The following is a 22,500-nucleotide window of genomic DNA, read 5'->3' as shown; positions in this document are numbered from 1 at the left end:
AAGGTTTATTTAATAACGAATAACGGCAAGACGCACAAGCGAATGTCCAAATAGTAAGAAAGAAAGACGCGTTAGACACAACAGATGCTAATCTTTACTATTGCCGACATAAATTATTTATCTCTATTATATAAAAGGAACTGTGTGTCTGTGTATTTACAAGTTCGTTCCTTATGGACTCCAAAATGACTGGGTCAATTTTTAGGACATTTCGCACGAAGGCGCGCTATGTGCCTGGCAGTGTTCTTAGGTTTGTATTCGTAATCTCTTCGATAGGAATCGATGATTGATAGTCAAAAGACGGAGCAGGAGATTTTGACCAAAGTTAACACCTTACACAACCTAACCTCACAAGTGTATTCAAGAAGTTTTATTATCACACAAGCCGAAAGGCTCAACACATAAAATCAACAGTAGGTTCTTTGATTGATAGGGCGCGTTCGAAACGAATATTTCTGTTTCGCGTCATGATAATTGACTTTTTCATTTTAAACTTTCATTCAAGTTATTATATATAAAAATAATTTAATAACATCCACAGTAGGTTCTCTACAGTGCAATGCAGGCTACGATGTATTGTAGACTAAGTCGCTGCGAGGAGGCATGTGAAGCTTCCTCTCGGTGCACCACGATGAGCCCCCCCCCCCCCGCCCAACTAAAGCAGCAAATCAATCGATTTGGTTGAAAAATAGGCGATTTAATAGATTTCAATGAAAAAAAAATATGGGACTGTGAAACATTAGTTGATCATCATTCAATCCCGGACAATGTCGGGTCTTCTTGCTAGTAGGAAATACAGTTGAGAAATAGTCAAAAATAATTTATTTTCTTAATACCCATACCTACACATACAATTACCATCATCATATGAATTTTTTTTTTTTTTTTTTTACATGGAGATCAACACTTATAAAGGCCCGGAAGCCACTCGGGGATAAGGGTTATTGCGTGTACAGTAATCAATGGGATAGTGTCGTAGTGATCGTTAGTATTAGAGATTTGATAAAGTGTCTTACTTGGGGGGGGCGATTCATCAGGAATTTTATTATATTGGACTTGAAGACATCCAAGTTGTATTCAAGTGGGAAACAGGCCAACGGAAGAGAGTTCCACAGGCGTGTAGTTCTAAGAAAGAAGCTCTGCTCATGGAATCTACATTTAGGTTTAGGCACAGATAGTGTGTCCGTGATAGGAGCGGTGTTTGAATTTTAAAATAAATCTGTGTAAAATACGTTTGTAAGCCAAATTACTATATTCTATATAAGTATTTCAAAATATATCTATATCTTTCATTTTGTCCATCTTTTCCCTCGACCAAAGTCTATGCCATTTCTGAAATGACCTTTTCCTTGTTAAAATGAGTTATGTTGCAAGTACCGTGCAGTTTTAGGACCTCTGCCCTCCCAGGCTTTGCCTTCTGTCTTTAAGAAGTAGTTAATTAATTGCTAATCGTCTGGGGCGCCTCTACAAGAGAATGCCGACAGGGCTGGCAAGGCATTTTTTTTTATTTTGACCGCCAGAATGCTCCTCCTCGTCAGTTCTGGCTCTTCAATTCAACTTTCTGGCCCGTGTGTCACATCTTTGCGCTATAGAAGTGAGAAAAATAACGCCAGTTTTACCTTTTTCGTTTTTTTGTTTGTTTGTTTTTTTTTTTCCATTAGTAAAATCCCTGTCTAAGTTGAAATGCAGGTTCCCGTAATATATCCGAAGTTAAGCGATGTCAACCATGGGTGACGATTTGGGAAAACCGGGTGCTGTAAGAAAAAAAAAACCCTCTTCAAATGGTTCTATAAACCAATCGTATACAAAAAAAATGTAAGATGTCAGCATAAAATTATCCATCGATGGTTTACATTACGTAAACCCAACACCGCCTCTATCTATCGCCATTATTAACTTTCTTTTTTATCTCTTTCTCTCTCTCTCTCTCTCTTTCTCACCTATCTATCTGGTAATGTAGCTCTTTATTTATATATAAGGGCTTAGTGTATCTATGTAGCTTGGTATCTATCTATCTATTTGCATCTATCAATATATCTTGTCGTTATCAGTATATCGATGTCTCTCTCTATTAATCTATCTAGGTTTGCATCTATCTATCTAGGCCTCTATCTATCTATCTATATCTATCTGTCTATGTAGGCCTCTATCTATATATCTATGTAGGCCTCTATCTATTTATCTATCTCTCTCTCTCTCTCTCTCTCTCTCTCTCTCTCTCTCTCTCTCTCTCTCTCTCTCTCTCTCTCTCTCTCTCTCTCTCTTCAGCATCCCCTACCAAATGTGAATTGAACAAAATCGCTGGTTTTCTCTTTTTCTGTCTCGCCACTGAGGGGGGCAAATCAAATTTTACGAGGCCCCTGGTGGTTGTTGTAACCTTCTCCCTCCGTACCCTCCTCCTCCTTCCCACCTCACCCTCCACCACCACCACCTATCCAGCACCAACCTGCGACACTCTGTCACCGGACAAAGATGAGGACGCGAGTTTGTTGCAAAGAAGCTGTGTAGACAGACCATTTTGGGCGTGGCAGGCGGGCTGGATCAGGTTTTATGGGGGTTTGGCGGATATGGGGAAGGGCTGAGGACAGAAGAGTATAGAGTAGAAAAAAAGGGACAAGTCTAAATTAATGTAGTTCCCCCGACCTTTTTTTTTTAAATTGTATAACTGACTTAAACAAGCTCGACGCGCAGAACCTGTCCGTATAAATCACCTTTCCCTTCCGAATTTTTACCTTTTTTATTTTTATTTATTTTTATTTTTTATTTTTTATTATTTTTTTTTTTTGGTCATGAATGTCTTTGTTATACGTGGTCTGCTCTATTTATTTATTTATTTATTTATGCTTGGAGAATATCCAGAATAATATTCTTCCATAGTTTCAAATGCCCTCTATTAAACAGTAGGAGCTCTAAGGCCCGATACAATACCCCCCCCCCCAACACACACACACTACTAAGATACGGGAATAACTAATGAACATTAAAAATGGCCATTCTAAGCTTTTTATACTAATGAGTCATCACTTAGCAAGGCGAACGATACACTCGAGGATAAGGGTTAATGTGATTGTCAGTTTGGATGAGGAACCTATATGAGAGCCCTATACGAACCTATATGAGAACTCTACGATTATTTTTCTTTTTTTACATGGGAGTCAGTATTTATCAAGGTTCGAAAGCCACTCGAGAAAAAGGGTTAATGAATGTAAGGTGATGGTGTAGTAATCACTTATGGTATAAACTGGATAGAATTTCATTATTTATGAGGACGGCTTGACAGGAACCTGTTTACATTAGATTTGAAGGCTACCATGCTGTATTCATCCGGAAAGCATGCCAGCGGAACAAGTGGTCCAAAGGCGGACAGTTCTGGGAAAGAAGTTTGTTTTTTGTGAAAGTTTGGCAAGGGGCTGTTGACCCGTATAGAGAGAAGCCGTTAAGAGTACCTCTTTTCTTTTCTTGACAGGGTTCAAAACCGGTTTCGAAATCTAGTGGGCTGAGCCCTCTCTTCCATACTGTACATTGATTTTAAGTTATTAGTACTAAGAAAAAAAATTTTGATTTACTCTAGCAAGTTTATTTTTCCGTTTGCCAAAACTATACGAACATGTTTTTGTTATGATAATCTGATATTAAAATCTCTTATATAGCTAAATATTTAGAGATTTATAAAATCGGAATCGAAATTCGTAATTGTATCGGAATCTGAAAATTATTAGGATCGTGTCATCATTAGTTCATATCACTGACCGTATTCATATTTGAACAGCTTTTTATTATTCTCATTATTCGTCGATTTGAGTTGTTCGTTGTTATGTATCAGAATTTTGGGGGAATTTTTGACAGCCCTAACACAAAACTGCGAATAAAATATTTTTTAAAAACCCTCATAATTTCTGTTTTTAAAGTGGGTTATTTATTTTCTTTATGGATTATACTTCAAAAATAAACTATTAAGGTTGTTTAAAAAATAAGGGAAATATTATTTTTTTAAAAAACAGTGTTTACAAAGTGCCGCCATTTTTTTTACGTAATGAAATCAATTGAATTTTACGAGTTTTTTTTTTTTTACGAGTTCAATTTTTCAACTTTAAAAATGTATCAAAATTTTTTTTATTGGTTCAATTTTTTCGATATTTTCAGGATCAATGTGAAATTTTATGCTCTTTCCAATGAATCGAATATAATATTTACGACGAACGTTTTTTTTTTAAATTCACCCCCCATTTTGAAATGGCTATTAAAATTTGAATAATTAATTTACTCACCAAAGTTTTATATATCACAAATTGAAAATAAAAGATCAATAAATAAAATATTCTAATTTAAAACAAAAAAAAAGTAGTGTCTTTTGGAAATTTACCTGTAAAATCCAAAGTGTTAAACCTTTTTTTGTTATTTTTTAAATCACGTTGATTTTTTAATGAAAGAGATTATTGTCAAGTAAATATCGGACGCTGAAGACAATTTTTTTCTATTTCATTCAATGTTTTCTTTTTTTTCATATAAAAAAAAAATTCACTCGATAAAGTAGAAATAAGATATATTAATCAAAAGCTCGTGTATTTCATTAAGAGAATAAAAAATATAAGTCGACTGGGTTTTTTGTTTAACGGCAAAAACTTATAAGTGAATATGTGCATTTTTTTAACTACGGAGGCCTAAAAATACTAATTTTGGTTAACAGCACGAAATAGAAAGAGATATTAATTGCGGCTTTTATAAGCCACCGGAATATAACCGCGAAAAAAAAACCCAGATTTGTCTCCCTTTATTTGAACAGTCAAAAAATCTGAGTTCGCCTCTTTTTTTAATCCTTGTTTAAAAAAGTATTTTATTTAAAAAGGACATGGAATATAAGTATAAATATGGATAAATTCTTAACAATGAACTATGAAAGTACACATTGAATAGTATTTTTTATAGGTAAGTGAGTTTTCGGAATTTATGTATTTTTTATAATCGAAGTAATTAAAATTTCGTTGATTTTCTTTAAATCTTTTTTTAAAGAAAACCGATTTAAAAAAAACAAATGTTGCATAATTTGCTATTAAACCTGTTATTTTTTTTAATTTGGTCTTTGCTCATTTAATTTTAAAAAATCAGAGTTTGAATTACATTTTTCAAGAAGTTATAAGCTTCGACAGACAGTCTCAATATTCCAATATTTACCATACATTTGTAATGACGATTTCTGACACTGTTACTTCTGCGCTGATTGGCTGTTTGGCTTGCTATGTAAAGCAAACGAATAAGACACTAATATATTAATACTTACAATAATTTAAACAACAACAATTGTCCTTTGTATTATGGCAGTGATTCAAATTGGAACGGAAAACTACGATTGATGTACACCAGTACTCGCTCTAGTTTATAGACAGTATGTCGACTCTCCTTGTTTGTTTTTTTTTTTATTTGTTCGTTTGTTTGTTTGTATGTCTCTGTGATCCATGCACTACCTGTCTTTATATTTTCCTACATCTTTTCAGTAAAGGAATAAAACCTTCTGGACTGAGTCATTTTTTTTTGTCTCAATCCAGAGTACATATTGTTGAGCAATTAAATTTTCTTCACATTAAAACCGAACTCGCGTCTAACTCGCGGGGGAAGGAGAGGAACATACGGTGAAATGTGTAGATCATTCTAGTATTCTAACTATGATTTACGAGCGGGAGCTGTGGAAATTCCACAGAGGACTCATTCATATGTAATACATTGATGTTGGCATTTTGTTGCTCTGCGGCGTAAATGGATACGCTCTGATATTATTGTAGCTCTTTGTTAAAACTGTAAAAGTCGTCATCTAAGCTGGGAAGGATGCTCGGCGTAGATCGATCGTAAAGTACGCTTAAATATATTTTAATTCTTACAGACTTCGTTATATTATTATAGAGTAAATGCTCTGTCGATTTTTATTTATTATAAAATTGCGATTTCAAAAGTAAAAAAAAAAAGATCCATATCACTTGGATGTATCAGCTTGAATCGAAACCGAAACCAAAACTTATGAAGTATATATATATATATATATATATATATATATATATATATATATGTGATGAGAATAATGGAAATAATATTCTGACAAAATAGAGAAATAGAAAGGAACAAACCGAGCTATGTGTACATCAACGTTTCGTCTTTAATTAGAGACTTCCTCTGGATGAATGAGATTAAGAAAAAAAAAACTCCAGTAAATAATTTGAAAAATTTCATGCGTAAAGTGTGAAGCTGTTCTATTTCTAAAACGAAAAAAGACGTTAGAGATTAAAAAAAAGGGGGGGGCTTACGCTGTTAAAGAGAGGGAGATTTTTAATAACGTCATAATGTTGTTAATGTTTTTAAAAGATATGAACGCGTTTTTTTTTTCTTAATCTCATTCATCCTGAGGAATCTCAAAATAAAGACGAAACGTTTATGAACACATAATTCCGTTCGTTCCTTTTTATTTCTCTCTCTCTCATATATATATATATATATATATATATATATATATATATATATAATTTGTTTTTGCGATACGTTTTGAATGAATTCAAGTATTTATACGAAAATGCATTTTTACCTAAATGCGAGTTGGGAATAATTTTCCCTTTAATCAATTTGGTACCCCCATATGGGGAGCGGCATAAAAACAATATGTGTGTGTGTGTATGTGTAAATTGAATGCCATCAGCTATAACCGAAACCGAAATTAAAACATGAATTTTTGGTAAAGTTATTTCTTACAAGAAATGGGAGTCCATAACAATTAACCGACATTCATTCTGGTGTAAGCGTGACACACACGTTATCCTATTAATATATAGATTATAATTGTAGCTAATGTTTCCGGGGTTTAATTTAATTGAAATATTTAGAATATTCTTGTATTCTGATATAAACGCCCCCCCCCCCCGCCCAAAAAAAAAATACCAAAGATAAATTTTATTGCCGGCAGCGTGAATAAATGTCAAATGCCGATCCGGATGAATGCGAAATGTTAGAAGAAATTTGCTGTATAACATAAAGGACGCGTGAAGAACCCATCTCCATATTTAACCAGAAATATAATTTCTTTGTTCACTCCTTAATTTATTTCCATATATATTTAATTAATCTAGGCTTTTTTTTTTTTTTGCATATTCTTTGCCGATGTTTTTCTTTATTTTTTATTTTTAGCCTAAACACTCGTTTTCGCCAATTATTTTTAATGAAGTTGAGACAGGAAATTATTTTTTACTTGAGGCTTAATATTCTTAATGATAAACATAAAAGGATAACGTGTTACATATGTATATCTGCTAACAGTGTACCAAAAAGTAATGCCTCCTATTTTTTATTCCGCCCGCACGGATCAGAGGGGATTACAAATTGCTTTGTTATGATGACTGAACTTACGCATTCATGATCTGAAAGTTCATCAAAAAAGTTAGAGCTACGTGGACGGGAGTAATCCTATTAAAACGAGCGCCATTTTGTCCTCCAGAATTCAGTTATCTACATTTTTTTTACAAAGGGATCACCACTTATTAAGGCCAAGACGCCACTCGAGGATAAGGGTTAAACAGTGTACAGTGGAAATTGGACAATATAGTAATCGTTAGCAATGGAAATTCAGTAAATTTGTTAACAAGTGGAACGGCTCATCGAGAACTTGTTTACATTAGACTTGAAAACAACCATATTGTAATCAGTTGGAAAGCAGGAAAACGGAAGACAATTTCACAGGCGTGCAGTTCTAAGAAAAAAGCTTTGTTCACGGAATCTACGTTTAGGTTTAGGCACAGATAACGAGTGGGGGCAATTATTGATAGTGTTTTCAGCTAGACGAGTGTTTCTTGTGAAAGTTTGGCGAGGGGGGACCATAGACTGAAGGTCAGTCGAACACTTTCCATGAAAATTACGATACAGCATAGACAGACTCGCAACATCTCTTCTGTGAAATAGAGGTTGCAGGGAAGAGAAAAGGATAACTCCTATGAAGCTACGAAGTCTATTTTGAACTCTATCAAGGCAGGACACGTCCTTTCTAGTAGCTCCTGCCCAGATGTGGCAACAGTATTCCATCCTTGGACGTACCTGGCACTTATATAGATAGAGAAGTGTATCAGCAGTGAGATATCTACTAGATCGATAGAAGGATCCCACCATTTTTCCAGCGGCCTTGGCAACAGATTTGATGTACCTGTTCCATTTAAGATCAGGAGTAAAGGTTAAGCCCAGGAGCTTGTCAAAACTTGGTCTCCTGAAGACGAGAGCCATTCATTTCAACTGATGCCAGATGGGGATCAGAACGTTGATGATGTAAAGAGAGAAACTTGGTTTTAGATGCATTAAAAGTAACCAGCCACTCCTTTCCCCATTGTACCAAGTGCTCAAGATCAGAGGAGAGAGAATCGGAGAGAACTTGGTCGTTTACTGACTTAGATATGCTACCATGGATGGTAGTGTCATCAGCATAAATGTCTACAAATAATGTAAGGATGTGATTTGGAAGATCATTAATGTAGATCAGGAAAAGAGTTGGGCCGAGGATGGACCCCTGAGGGATTCCAGCATTAATACTGTGAGCTTCTGATTTTTGCCCATCAACTACTACTCTTATGACCCTGTCAGAAAGAAATGATTTAATAATTGAGAAGACATTTCCAGCTATACCATAGCTAGAGATCTTGTGAAGTAAACGTTCATGCCATACCCTATCAAAAGCCTTAGATATGTCAAGAGCAATTGCCCTAGAAAGGTTGCCTCCGTCGAGAGATTCACTAATCCTATGATATATAACTGTAAGCACATCTGCTGTAGATCTAGCAGAACGGAATCCATATTGTGTGTCACTAAGATACCATTCATCACAATATACTTTTGCAAATGAATTCAGTGACGAATCTCTGCTTCTAACGCACGTCCATGTCATGGGCTGCTTTCTTAGAGCCTCATACAGCCAATATGTGCAACAGATACATGAAACTTTCATTTCAACCATCATAACAGTGCAATTTGCAACCCCCTCTGATCCATTTGAGGAGGGGGAATAAAGAATAGGAGGCATTACTTTTTTAACGCTCGTCATGTGTGTGGATATATATATGATTGCAACGTCTTGTCAGACGAGTGCCACTCCCTCAGACACTTTAAGTCCATCAGCACAAAAATGACTTCCATCGTCACAGGACCATTTTAATAGACAAATGCCTGAGGGAGTATCTATACACAGATGATGTTACAGAGTCTTTGCTTTGTACGACAGCTAAGTCTCTCTCTCTCTCGGTTCAAAATGTTGAGATCCAGCAACAACAAAGAGCGAGATAGCAAGCAACAAATTAAACTGCAGACCAGCTTAATGCGGGTGCTGGTCTTCCGCTTTGTTTTTTTTTAATCAGAGATTTGCTTCTCCTAGAAAGGTTGCCTTAACCACGGCTTACGGGAGCCCTTTCCACCCCAGCACATATATACATATACACAAATATACACAATGCTAGTTGGCCGTTGACCTCGAAAAAGAGTCCATTCGCCCTTTGAAAGGTCTTGTTTTTAACCCTTTAGGGAGACAAGCCGCCCTCCTCACCAAACAAGTCTGGTGGGGGGAACCAGTTTAGTCGCCAGTGACCCGACCATGAGGCAGGTAGTACTGGGTTACATGGTACCAGTAGCATATGACATGACCTGACCATATATATATATATATATATATATATATATATATATATATATAATATAATATAATTATTTACTATAATAATTATTAAATACCTACATACATCAGTGTTTCATCCTTTCGGGAATCTCCATCATGGCAGGATGTCACGATTAACACCGGCCGATAGATTCGCACACGGCAACAGAAGCCATCTCTGACTCCATTAGCAAGGACCCAATCCATTCGGCCACCGTTAACTGCGAAAAATACTATTGAAATTTAAACATTTTTTTAACGTCTATCAGAGTGATCTACTCATTATATGAGGATCTGCACATATCAGCTAAATTGACTGACTTTTTATTTCTGTTGAAATTTCTCAACGATAAGAAACGAGTTTCTTAAAGAGACTGCTATAATTATTTACTATTATAATTATTAAATACCCACAGACACTAGTGTTTCATCTTTTCGGGAATCATCAGTGCAGGGTGTCACGAGTAACACCGATCAATAGAGCATTTTTATTGTATAAGATGCTTCCCGAAAGGATGAAACCCTAGTGTCTGTGGGTATTTAATAATTATTTTAGTAAATAATTATATATATATATATATATATATATATATATAATTATATATATACACTTCTATAAATTCGTTTTTCTTTTGTGTGTATTGATATTCATATTAAAACCCCTCTTTTCTTTTTATTTTAAAAGAAAATACAATTTTCTTATATATGGGTTGTAGAATTGCATTCACTAGCAAATGATGTAGCTAATTTGCATATTCTTTTAAACATTCATTTTTAATTAATTCCCTATTCGTTTGTTCGGTTTTCTTATGGGATGATCATCTTTAGTCAACTATTATGTGTAATTATATTCATGCAGATATTCTACATGATTTATACTTGCATAATATTTAGACAAAACGTTTACAGCAAATACAAAATTGTTTCCATATATATTTATATAGTCGAATATATTTTTGTTTAATCTATAAAAGTGAACGTATCTGTGTGTGCACATTTTCCTACGCAATAACTCTGTCAATTTTCAGTTTACAGACTCGAGATTTAATATACAGGGTACTGAGATTTGGAAAAATTTTTGCAATCCGTGTTCGGCCATGAATGTGGCTGTTAAGGGGAAAAAGTTCAACGATTTGACCTTTGAGAACTCTACCAAACTCCTCCGACAATTTGGGGTCTAAACACTAAAAATTTTAGATATAGGCTCCTTGGGCACGAATCTAACTTAATAACTTGATTTGACCTCAAAACAATAAATGTTAAGGAGTCATAATAGGGGTCAAAGTTAAAATAAATTGACCGCTTTTTTATGCTCAACATACACCTCCAAACACCCGGACAACGCCGGGCTAAAATGCTAGTATCTATAAAAGTGACCGTGTCTGTGTGTTTGTCCGTGTGGCTGTGTCTGTACTTTCCCTACGCAATAACTCTGTCAATTTAAAGTCTACAGACTCGAAATTTGAGATACAGCGTACTGAGATTTTGGAAAACCTTTGTGATCGGTTGTCGGCCAGATATTTGACTGTTTAGGGGTCAAAGTTTAATGATTTGTTCTTTAAGAACTCTGCCAAACTTCTCCGACAATTTTGGGTCTAAACACTAGAAATTGTAGATATAGGTTCCTTGGACATGGATCTAACTTTATATTTTGATTTGAGCCCAAAACAATAAATGTTAAGGGGTCATAAATTTTAATAGGGGTCAAAGTTTTTAAAAATTGACAATTTGTGCTCCAAACATTGTAAATTGTACATAAAGAGTATTCAGATATAGGGCAAGCTTTTTAATCGGTTTGGGTCGAAAATTTCAGCTTCCGAGAGGTCAAAGTGCAAAAGATTTTACCAAACTACGCACTGAATTTTGGGTCTAATCATTTAAAATTTACACATAACGGGTATTCAAACAGGTGGCAAGCATTTTAATCAGTTTAGGGGCGAAAATTTGGCTGCCAAAATGTCAAAGTTGAAAGAATTGACCTTCTACAATTGACGATTCTACGACATTTATCCGCCAATTTTGGGTCTAAAGACTTCAAATTTTAGATGTAGGTAACTTGGACATGGGTAAAACTTTATATTTTGATTTGAGACCAAAATAATTAATGTTAAGGGGTCAAAATTGGCGTCCAATTTATTAAAGATTTACGACGAAATTACTCAGACAATTTTGGGTCTAAATAGTTGAAATGTTACATAAAGTGTATTCACACGTAGGTCAAGTTATGAACAGAACATAGGGCCCGAGCAAAGACAGGCTGAATTGCTAGTATATACATATATATATATATATATATATATATATATAAGAATGTTCTAGCAGGAATAACCTTCTTAGTGACACACAATATGGTTTCCGCTCTGCAAGATCTACCGCAGATGTGCTGACAGTTATATCCCACAGAATAAGTGAATCTCTTGACAAAGGCTTTCTTTCTAGGGCAATTGCTCTTGACATATCAAAGGCCTTTGACAAGGTATGGCATAAGGGTCTACTTCACAAGATTTCCAGCTACGGTATAACGGGAAATGTTTTCTCAATCATTAAATCATTTCTCTCCGATAGGCTCATAAGAGTAGTGGTCGATGGACAAAAATCGGAGACCTGCAATATAAATGCTGGAGTCCCCCAGGGGTCAATCCTGGGCCCAACTCTCTTCCTGATCTACATCAATGACCTCCCTAAACACATACTTAAATCATTCGATGACATCTATGCTGATGACACAACCATCTACGGCAACACATCAAAAGCTGAAAATGACAAAGTTCTCTCTGATTCTCTCTCCTCTGATCTCGAGCGCGTGGTTCAGTGGGGGAAGATGTGTCTGGTTACCTTTAATGCATCCAAAACCAAACTCCTATCCTTACATCATCAACGCTCTGATCCCCATCTGGCATCAATTGTGATGGATGGCTCTCGTCTGGGTGAGGCTCCGTGTTTTGACAAGCTTCTGGGTTTGACCTTTACTCCTGATCTGAAATGGAACACGTACATCAAGTCTGTTGCCAAGGTCGCTGGAAAGATGGTGGGATCCTTCTACCGCTCCAGAAGATATCTCACTACTGATGCAATTCTCTATCTATATAAAAGCCAAGTACGTCCAAGGATGGAATACTGTTGCCATATCTGGGCAGGAGCCGCTAAAAACAGCCTATCCTGCCTTGACAGAGTACAAAATAGACTTCGTGGCTTAGTGGGGGATGCCCTTTTCTCTACCCTGCAACCTCTCTCCCACAGAAGAGACGTTGCGAGCCTGTCCTTGTTTTATCGTTATTTCCATGACAGATGCTCGTCTGAACTCCAATCTCTGGTCCCCCCTCGCCAATCTTTCACGAGAAACACCCGTCTAGCTGAATCCACTGTGAAAAATTTCCCCCACTCTATATCTGTGCCTAAATCAAAACGCGGATTCCATGAACAAAGCTTCTTTCTTAGAACTGCACGCCTGTGGAACTCTGTTCCGTCTGCCTGCTTCCCTCCGGACTACAATTTGGATGTCTTCAAGTCCAATGTTTACAAATTCCTAATGAACCGCCCCCTTAAGTAAACACTTCAGCAAATCTCCTCACTAACTTAATGTACTTGCAATAACCCTTATCCCTGAGTGGCTTCCGGGCCTTGATAAGTGGTGATCACTGTGCAAAAAAAAAAAAAAAAAGTTTGAATAAAATAAAGATTCGGTATAGTTTTGTACCAGTTTTATATATTTTTCCGAAATTAAAATCAAAATATATCTAGTCGAGTTGAATAAGGCTTATTTTTTTTCAAACCGTTTTGTACATAATCTTTAGCCAATAAAATTAATCTACCAAAACAAATCAACATATTGTGAATTGTAAATGTAGTGTAGTTTTCTTGAAGAATTGAATTATTTACAGGGTGGAACGATGAAAGTGTTACCCCAAAGTAAACAAAACTGCAGCTTTATTTTAAAATCTTTTATTGTAAAAATCAGCTCGGGTAACTTTATTATACCGTAGAACTGACATCTATTCAATGTAGCCGCCTTCACCCTCACACACCGCCTCGATATCGTTCCCGAACTGGGACCATGCCTTTTCCACAAGCGCCGGTGGGAGCTTGGCGAATACTCGGTGGATGGCGGCGATCAGGTTGGCTTTGGTGTTGTGCGAGGTTATGTTAGTGATATTCTCGACATATGACGAAAGGAAGTAGTCCAGCTGGTTAAAATCGGGGGGAGGGGGGTCCACTGATGAAAGATACAAAGTCCTAGAACTCCTTCTGAAGCCAAGCCTAGACCTCTTTAGACTTGTGGGCCGCCGCTGAGTCCTGCTGCCACACCCAGGGTCTGCCAGCGTCCATCTGATTGCACCAGGGGATCATTATATCCAAGTACGCTTTGGTGATTACTTTTAAGCCAACTTCGAAAATGTGAGGTGGCATGATGTGGCCCTCACTTAAAACCACACCAAAGACTATAACAGTGGCCGGAAACTTTGTTGGGCTGTGCTTTACAGCGTTGAACCGCCCGAATTATCATTTTAAGGGTGCTGGCAATGGTCCTGCTGTCATCACTTGGATCGATAGAGGGAATGAGTTGTACTCCGATCTTTCTCGTTGAACATTGTGTCACTTTCAGACATGATAGAAGGTTACTACTACTCTTAGGATTTGTACACAACTGGTCAACTAGTAGATGGTCTGCAACAAAAAAGAAAACCGGTTTTCATCAAACGGAAATGGAATCATGTAGTCTTTTCTATGGCGACAATTTTATTGTTCCACTCTTTATTTACTTTTTCATTCGAAAAAATGCGAGGAATTCTTTATTTTATAGTTTTAAGAATGCAAATCTGATTGACGTAATATACGGATTCATTGTATGAAGGAGATTTCAAAGCGCTTCCTGATTCATTCTAGTCCTTCCCTGGAAAAATACAAGAGCAGAAAGAACTTTCGAAATTAAAAAAAAGTGTATGAATATGCCTTTACCCCCACTGACCTCTAGCACCTTTTCTTACTTCCGCTGGCCCCATTTGCATCCGTTCTATATAAGAGAATTCCTCGGAAGACAGACAAACCCATTTGTTTTAAAAGGGAAGGGCAAGTTCATACAACGTAACTTTGTTTTGTTTTTTTTCTATGACTTTATTTATTGACTGACCTAGTTGATGTCTATTTCCTGTGGATTTTATGGAGAGGGGATATTTTATTCCATTTTCCTTTTTTTATTCTATGAAAGTACATTAAATAGAATTAATCTATAATATATATCTTCTATCATCGCCTGTCTGTCCGAGTAGGCAATTGAAAAAAGAAAATGGTGATACGACTAAGTTTCAATCTCTGGTTTCAGGATTGTACAACTTCTGCAGTAAAAAAAAAAAAAAAAAAAAAGATAAAAGAAAAGAAAAACAAGTGAAGCATGCGTGGTCCCCCGTGCTCATGCGGACAGTTCATTCAGAGTTCAATATTACAATAAAAATAACCAACCGTGATTAAAGAAGTCCAGTGTAATGGAGGTTATTATTTGCAGTTAAATGAACCAACAGAAGGTGCTCGCCTCTGTTGTTGAAATTGAAAAGCAAAGCGTCAGACATCGGGGTTTAAAAAATTTGAAGATAGCCAAAAAATGCTTCCATTTTGGCCGGATGAAAAGTTAAAGTTGAAAAGTTGAAATTGATTGGGAAAAAGAAAAGGAAGGGAACGTCGTGTTGGATGTGGGTTACACGTTGTCATGGCAATGAGTGTCAGTCGATCGGAAATGTAGCAGACAGATAGATTTTGTATATCTGTAAAATATAGGCATAATTATGAGAATAATAATAATAGTAATAATAATAATAATAATATTTGAAAGGAAGAAAGTGATAAAAATTGGATAACAGAAAATATTTGGATCATAATTACGAAATTTAGCATACTTAATAAATAATAAACAAACATGAAATAAGTAAGTGGTAACGGATTAAAGTAATAAAAGGTTAAAATTATTACAAGTAATAATATTAATCGTAAAGGTTAAAGTACTATTCCGGGCAATGATAAAATTTATGTGCGGGAATGTATTCCGGGCAAGTATGGATATCCCATATAGATAATGGGTTCAGGAATATATATATATATATATATATATATATATATATATATATATATATAGAGAGAGAGAGAGAGAGAGAGAGTTCTTCACGTTTACACACACAGGTAGAGTATAACCCCGGGATATGTTGGCCTTAGGGTGCGTGTTTTCAGATTACGATGTGAAATGTTTTACCGGCCTCTGGTTACAGTATTTTCCCCGCCTTATGGTGTTATTTATAATGTTATTTGATTATATACACGTGTATTATATACTGTACTGTATTTTGTTACTAATTTTAAAAGCCGTATCTCGGGGTTCTACTGCATATAATATTAGGATCGTTCCAAGAGTAAGCCCCTACTATTTTTAAAATTTTTATTCGGTACAATATATTATCAACAGAGAATTGGCGCTATTATGGTTCTATCGCCTTCCCGGGGCGTCACTTGGTTGATGAACGTCTTGGGAACGCAACCAGCTCCCCGGGGAATAAACGATATCCAAGGATATCTAAACGATACGCACATGCTGGAAACATCAACAAAAACGGGTCGATCCGTCGTCGGCTATAACTGGCTGGCATGAGTCGCATTATGTGTGATCATTGTAGGTATCTTCGCATCGTCGCTTCTTGTGTAGTCATTGTGTCGTTACAGGCAGCTTTGTCGTCGGAATTAATGGTATGCTGAAATCGGACATTTGTATGAAAATAGCGACAAGTGCATTTTTATAAAAATATATATAATTTATCTAAGATTTAACAAATACGATGCATATTTTTATAAAACCAGCGGAAATCAGACAATGCTTTGATCGCGTCCGCCGACCCAAGAAGCCAAGCGTCAACTGTTTTATAACAATGAAATTATTTCATTTTTCCCTTTCTTCATTGAAAGAGAGAGAAATGGGGTGAATGAGAGAAATAGAAAAAGAAAGAGAGAAAGAACGAGAGAGAGAGAGAGAGAGAATGAGAGAGAGAAATATGCGTTTCACGCAATGTTTTATTTTTCAACTTCAGATATTCGCGTGTAAGTCTGACTATTAAAAGTTTCATAACACTTGTCATTCAAACCCAGCCGTCATGAACTATGTCCCCAAACCCAGAAAACACCTGCATGAAACGTTTTAACTTCATCACAAAGTCAGGCACAAAGTTAGAAGCTATATATAGGGGTTATTAATGTAGCAACTCCCCGCTCCCTTAAAAGGGGGCTAGCCATTGTGCCACTCTATAAATAACATTCTAGTTTTAGGTGCTTAACTTTCTCGGTGGAGATATTATTTTATATGAATGCAAACACTTTTTGGTCCCCCTCGACCAACTGAGGGGGGACCTGTAAATTCGCCCTTGACTGTTCGTTCGTTTGTTCGCTCGTCTGTCCGCATTTTTCTCAATAACTACACCTTAGGATTTTTTGAAATTTTGTACAAACATTAAACATGATATGAGTAAAAATGTAACAGAGCAGGGAAAAACGGGAAAACTCCGGTTGCTTCCCCCACTTCGGGGCGCCTTTCGGTTTAAAATGGCTAAAATTGACACGTTTGTGCTTATTAAAAAAATTGATGACTTGGATTTTTGTAAAAAATACTGGAAAGTTGTAACTGATTTCTATATAATTTTGTTTATCTGTATTTCACGATAACTCTTGGGTGTGCCCCAGAGGTTCTTTTAAGGCTAATAAAAACACTCCATTTTTGGGACTATTTTACCATATTTGTCCCAAATTTTCTGTGTATGTCTATTTAGCAGTTTTGCATGGTGCTGAACTCAAATTTAAATATTTTAAGGCCTTGAGGGCTTTTCGGGCTAAATTGGGTAAGGCAAATGATGTGCAAAACTCAATGTTACATATGTTAAGACCTAAAACTGCACAGTTTGTTCATTTGGTGTCCCCTGGAGACTTTGCAGACTAAATGCGGGGAGACGGCAATGCTGAACTTAGTCATTTTTTATGCTTCGTTCACTGTGCACTCATGAGGGCCCATGCATGCTTCACTTGTTCTATAATTTTTTTACAGTGGGGGTGTACATTGGCTGAATAGAATTATTCAGATTTCTCAATATTCCTTTTCTGTTAAGTAATATTCCAAGTGTTAGTTATAAGCATGTATACACATACACGAACGCACTATTACAGTAAAGGATTATTCTTTACTAGCGGCTGCGTCGCGTCGGCACACACAACGCCGAGTCAAACACAAAATCGAGTACACTCAACATCGTCTTACCATCAACGCTTACCTTGTGAACTCGGAGTATGGGAAATTCCCATATGCATGTAACAAAACCACTGAAAATAAACAAAAATACCCTAACTAAGAGTAAGGATAATGAGTAAACGTTTATGATAATTAAAATTATTACGAACTTGCCAAGATTCGAACCTGGAATCTTCTGTTCCGTAGCCAGACGCGTTATCCATTGCGCCACAAGTCCTCACAGTGTACTGAAGGATATTACTGCGACTTTACACAGACAGTGCTAAATTCCGTTGACATGGGTAGGTAACATTTTTTCAACAATTGCACGAAACAGCCCAAGCACCCTTATTTCGGGCTTTTTGTGTGACTCGGCGTTGTTCGTTATGAACCATATATAGATAAGGACAATCTAGGGACTCACACCTTTCAGGGTAAAAAAAATAATTTTTCAATTCGGTGCATCCGTTCGAAAGTTTTGTTGACATATGCACACACATACACACACACACACACATAAATAAACATTTAAAATTTTATTAATAGTATAGATTATGCAGCATAATCATGCTGACAAACCAGGTCCGATTGGATCAGTGAAGTTAAGCATCGTTGATCCTGATCAGTACTCAAATGGGGGACCATTTATGAATATAAGGCGAAGTGCATGCTCGCCACTTCTCTCCGCATTGTTTGCAGTCTTCCTTGACGGCTTCTTGTCGCTGGAATAAGGAAGGTTTGGTTGGGGGATTGCGCAAGCCTTGTTTCGCTATTACAAGCGCAGGCATCCTTACAGGGGGTATCCATTGTTTCGAAAGAGGGAACGAAGATCATAATGATTCTTTATGATTTGTTATTATTATTATTATTATTATTATTATTATTATTATTATTATTACTTGTTTATTTTAATCGCATTTCTTCTAATTTTATTAAATTTTCCATTACTGCGTTGTTGACAATGATGGCCAGTGTGCTCGACTGTGCCGTCGTGAAATCGCAGGATGAGCTCGGGGGAAGGTACATTACATGGAGGGGGCGGCTAGTGTTTAGTTTGATTGTCAATGAAAAATAATTAGTTTTGTGTGTGGGGGGGAGGGGTGGCTTGTGCACATTCTTCATGGTGCCACGCCCTCGTAAATATTTACACTAACTACTCCTACATATTTTTTTCTCAGCTTCTTCCATTTTGTCCTGCTTTCTCTAGCTGTTTCTCCTCCTCTTCTGCGAATTAGGGGCCTGTTTTACAGGGTCACTCTATGTAGGAAGTTGAGATGCAATGTTACACATGTGTTAAAATATAAACCTTTGCAAAGAAACAAAAAAAGGTAAAGAACTATCTTTTTCAGTGAAACAACAGACATTTATTTACAGGTACTTTTTTAATATAGGCGTCACCACTTATCAAGGCCGATAGGCCACTCAAAGATAAGTGTTAAAGAGTGTACAGGAGTCAAAAGGACAATATAGTAATCGATAGTAATGGAAGTTCGGTAAATTTGTTAACTTAAGTGGAACGGCTTATCAGAAACTTGTTCACGTTGGACTTGAAGACAACCATATTATAGACAGCTGGAAAGCAGGAAAACGGAAGACAATTCCACAGGCGTGCAGTTCTAAGAAAGAAGCGTTGATCATGGAATCTATGTTTAGGTTTAGGCACAGATAAAGAGTGGGGGGGAGTATTGATAGTGTTTTCTTCTCGTACTCCAATGTGCTAAACAAGTTTCTACCGTGTCGAACTAGCGATAGTGTCTTTGTCTGACCATGTTTAGTACACGTCTTTTCCTGTCACTCTCGGACCACGTGTGTAACACGTCTATCTCTACCCGTCTCTAACCGCAAGGATCTCCGTTTTTATAGTTTTTTTTTTTTTTTAGTTTCTCATATCAGTTATTTGTTATAAACAAAATCAAAATTCAAACAGTCAACAAAAAGTTATTTCTTTTAATTCACAAATTATGAATATATGATCTATTTTTTTTCTAAATAAATTCTGATTTAAACTGAGTTACTTCCCCTTTTCTAACCTCACATAAACCATTATGTCAGACCTAGCATGTAATTTTATCGAAATTGTTGTTAGCCTTATCGGAACTGGCTTTCATGAATAATTATTTTTCTACCTCATCGTTTTCCGTAAATTTAGGTAAGGACCATTTGTTTTACGTGAAATTCCATATTTTCCATTATTTTAATATAGAAGCACCGTACTGAAAAGCATAGAGGTTCATGATTTTTCGTGTTAAGTCATTCAATTTAAGAATTTTAAAGACAGATTAAATGATTTTCTCTTCTATTTGATATTTTACATTTTTTTTTTTACTTGAGAGTCACCACTTATCAAGACCCGAAGGCCATTTGAGGATAAAGGTTCATGAATGTAAGGTGGTATTGTAGTAATTGTTAATGGTGTAAATAGGGTAGAATTTGATTATTTATGGTGGACGGTTCAACAAGAACTTGTTTACATTGGAGTTGAAGGCTACCATGTTGTATTCAACCGAAAAGCAAGCCAGTGGAACAGTGTTCCACAGCCTGGCAGTTCTAGTAAAGAAGCTTTGTCCAGGGAATCTACGTTTAGATTTAGGCACAGACAGGGTGGAGAAAATCGAATATAGTGGTTGTAGCTAGTCGAGTGTTTTTATTAATGTTTAAACTATTAACAAAATATTAAAATGGCGAACTTGTTTAGGAAAAAATCAAAATGCATTATGTTGGATTTAACCTTGTAATAGGATCTTATTTACTGCTGTTTTTATTAATATAAGAATTTGAACATCTAATACAAGTGATGTCTTCTGAGAATATTTAAAACTGCATTGCCCTCAAAGATGGTCATAAAATCTACAAGGGCCATTCCAAAGGTGGCAACCTATTTTTTTTTTAACTCAAAATCTTACAAGTTGAAGAGTTACGAAGACAAGAATTGTACCATGAGCACGAACTACCTTTTGTACTCCAGAACATATTTTTCAACATAGTTACCATCATTCTCAACGCTAGCCTTGCTTGATGTCTCCGTAGAAAAAAAGTTTAAAAGAAATTCAATGATACTTCCTTGATTCTGACGGACGTCAATGACCGGAAATGCTTTCTTAAGGTCTCTCTACCCCTGTTTTCTCGCTCTCTCTCTTCCTCCATCTCTCCCTCCCTCTCTCTCTCTCTCTCTCTTTCTCCATCTCTCCCTCCCCCCCCTCTCTCTCTCTCTCTCTCTCTCTCTCTCTCTCTCTCTCTCTCTCTCTCTCTCTCTCTCTCTCTCTCTCTGCGTGTGTTAGTATCCTCGTCTTTTACATTAATAACCTCTATCCCCTCTTTCTCTCTACTTGACTTGACTTTCTTGGTTCTCTGCCACATAATATCTCTCTCTCTCTCTCTCTCTCTCTCTCTCTCTCTCTCTCTCTCTCTCTCTCTCTCTCTCTCGTTGTAATTCTGGTTCCTGGTTGACTTCCAACTATTGTAACTCTTTTCCTGTACACATTCCATCTATCTATCTATCTATCCATCTATCTATATATCAGTTCTGTTCTTTTATTCTTTTTTCTTTATTTTTTCGTTTTCTTTATATTTTCCTGTTGTACTTTTCTGTTCTTCCTCTTCCGTTATTTCTCTCTTTAATTTCTTTTATGGGCTTCCTACTATCTGATCCAACTGTTTTCTCTACTCCTTTTCTCTCTCTTTCTATTTCACTCTCATTCAATCTCTTTCTTTTCCTATCTACCTCTTTATTTCATCTTCATTACTCTCTAATTTATAAGCTTCCGATGTCTTTCGGTTTCGTCTCTCTCTCTCTCTCTCTCTCTCTCTCTCCCATATATATTATATATATATATATATATATATAGAATGTGTGTATATATATATATGTGTGTGTGTGTATGCATGTATATATATATGTATGTATATACATGGGTATGTATTTATGTGCGTGAGTGTGTAATATATATATATATAATCTTTATTTCTTTTTTAGTGTTTTTATTCTCCTACACTTGTGAAGTCAATTTTAAAGGACGATGAATCTTCCCCCCCCCCAAAGACTAAAGTAAAAACTCAACGCTCGATCACCTCTTTAATATCGCTGTTCTTTTGGAGAGATCAACAAAGGCACAAAGTCAGAATTCTAACGCTGAGCGGATAACGAGTCTGCTGGCAACGGAATTACCATTTGACGTGGCGTAATTGTTCCAAAGCCGCCACCCTTCTTTATTACGACATCAAAAGAAACCCCTGACCACAAACAGTCTCAACCAATTTACCACTTCTATAGACACGGCCCTACCCCCAAGCCCCCCCCCCCCGGGGATGGTAAGGGAGAGGAAGAAGTAGTCACCGCATGTTGTTCTTATTACTGTGGACTTTTTATTTTGTTTATTTGCTTTTTCTTGATTATTTAAGTGTCTCTTTTCTTTAGATCCGTTTTTCCGTCCTTCTGGTGACTCTTTTTTTCTTTTTTTTTTTTAAAGAGAGATGTCTGTACCTTCTTAGTTGTTTTTTGTATTGATTTCATTGCGTGTTTTATCGATTTGATTGATTTCTTATCTTGCCTTGCTTTCGTCATTCTCATAAACAATGTTTCCTTCGCTCTCTC

At 36.3% G+C, this 22,500-nt stretch overlaps 2 protein-coding genes across 4 annotated transcripts in view; one reads left to right on the top strand and one right to left on the bottom strand.

Moving 5' to 3' along the window:
• Positions 1 to 22,500, top strand: part of LOC145252783 (E3 ubiquitin-protein ligase PDZRN3-B-like) — a 703,291-nt gene that overhangs the window by 408,854 nt on the left and 271,937 nt on the right. The window lies entirely within an intron of this gene.
• LOC145252850 (uncharacterized) overlaps positions 14,965 to 22,500 on the bottom strand; it is a gene marked incomplete at its 5' end in the record, with an annotated part of 17,938 nt that continues 10,402 nt past the window's right edge. Inside the window, one exon of the mRNA XM_080112863.1 lies at positions 14,965 to 14,994. Coding sequence (XP_079968989.1) covers positions 14,965 to 14,994 — 30 coding nt within the window. The remainder of the gene's footprint in view (positions 14,995 to 22,500) is intronic.

The sequence above is a fragment of the Euprymna scolopes genome, chromosome 29 (assembly GCF_053919585.1).
Source record: "Euprymna scolopes isolate OS-2025 chromosome 29, ASM5391958v1, whole genome shotgun sequence".
Lineage (NCBI taxonomy): Eukaryota > Metazoa > Mollusca > Cephalopoda > Sepiida > Sepiolidae > Euprymna > Euprymna scolopes.
The sequence above is the reverse complement of the archived record's forward strand: the minus strand, read 5'-3'. Positions and strand labels throughout refer to the sequence as shown.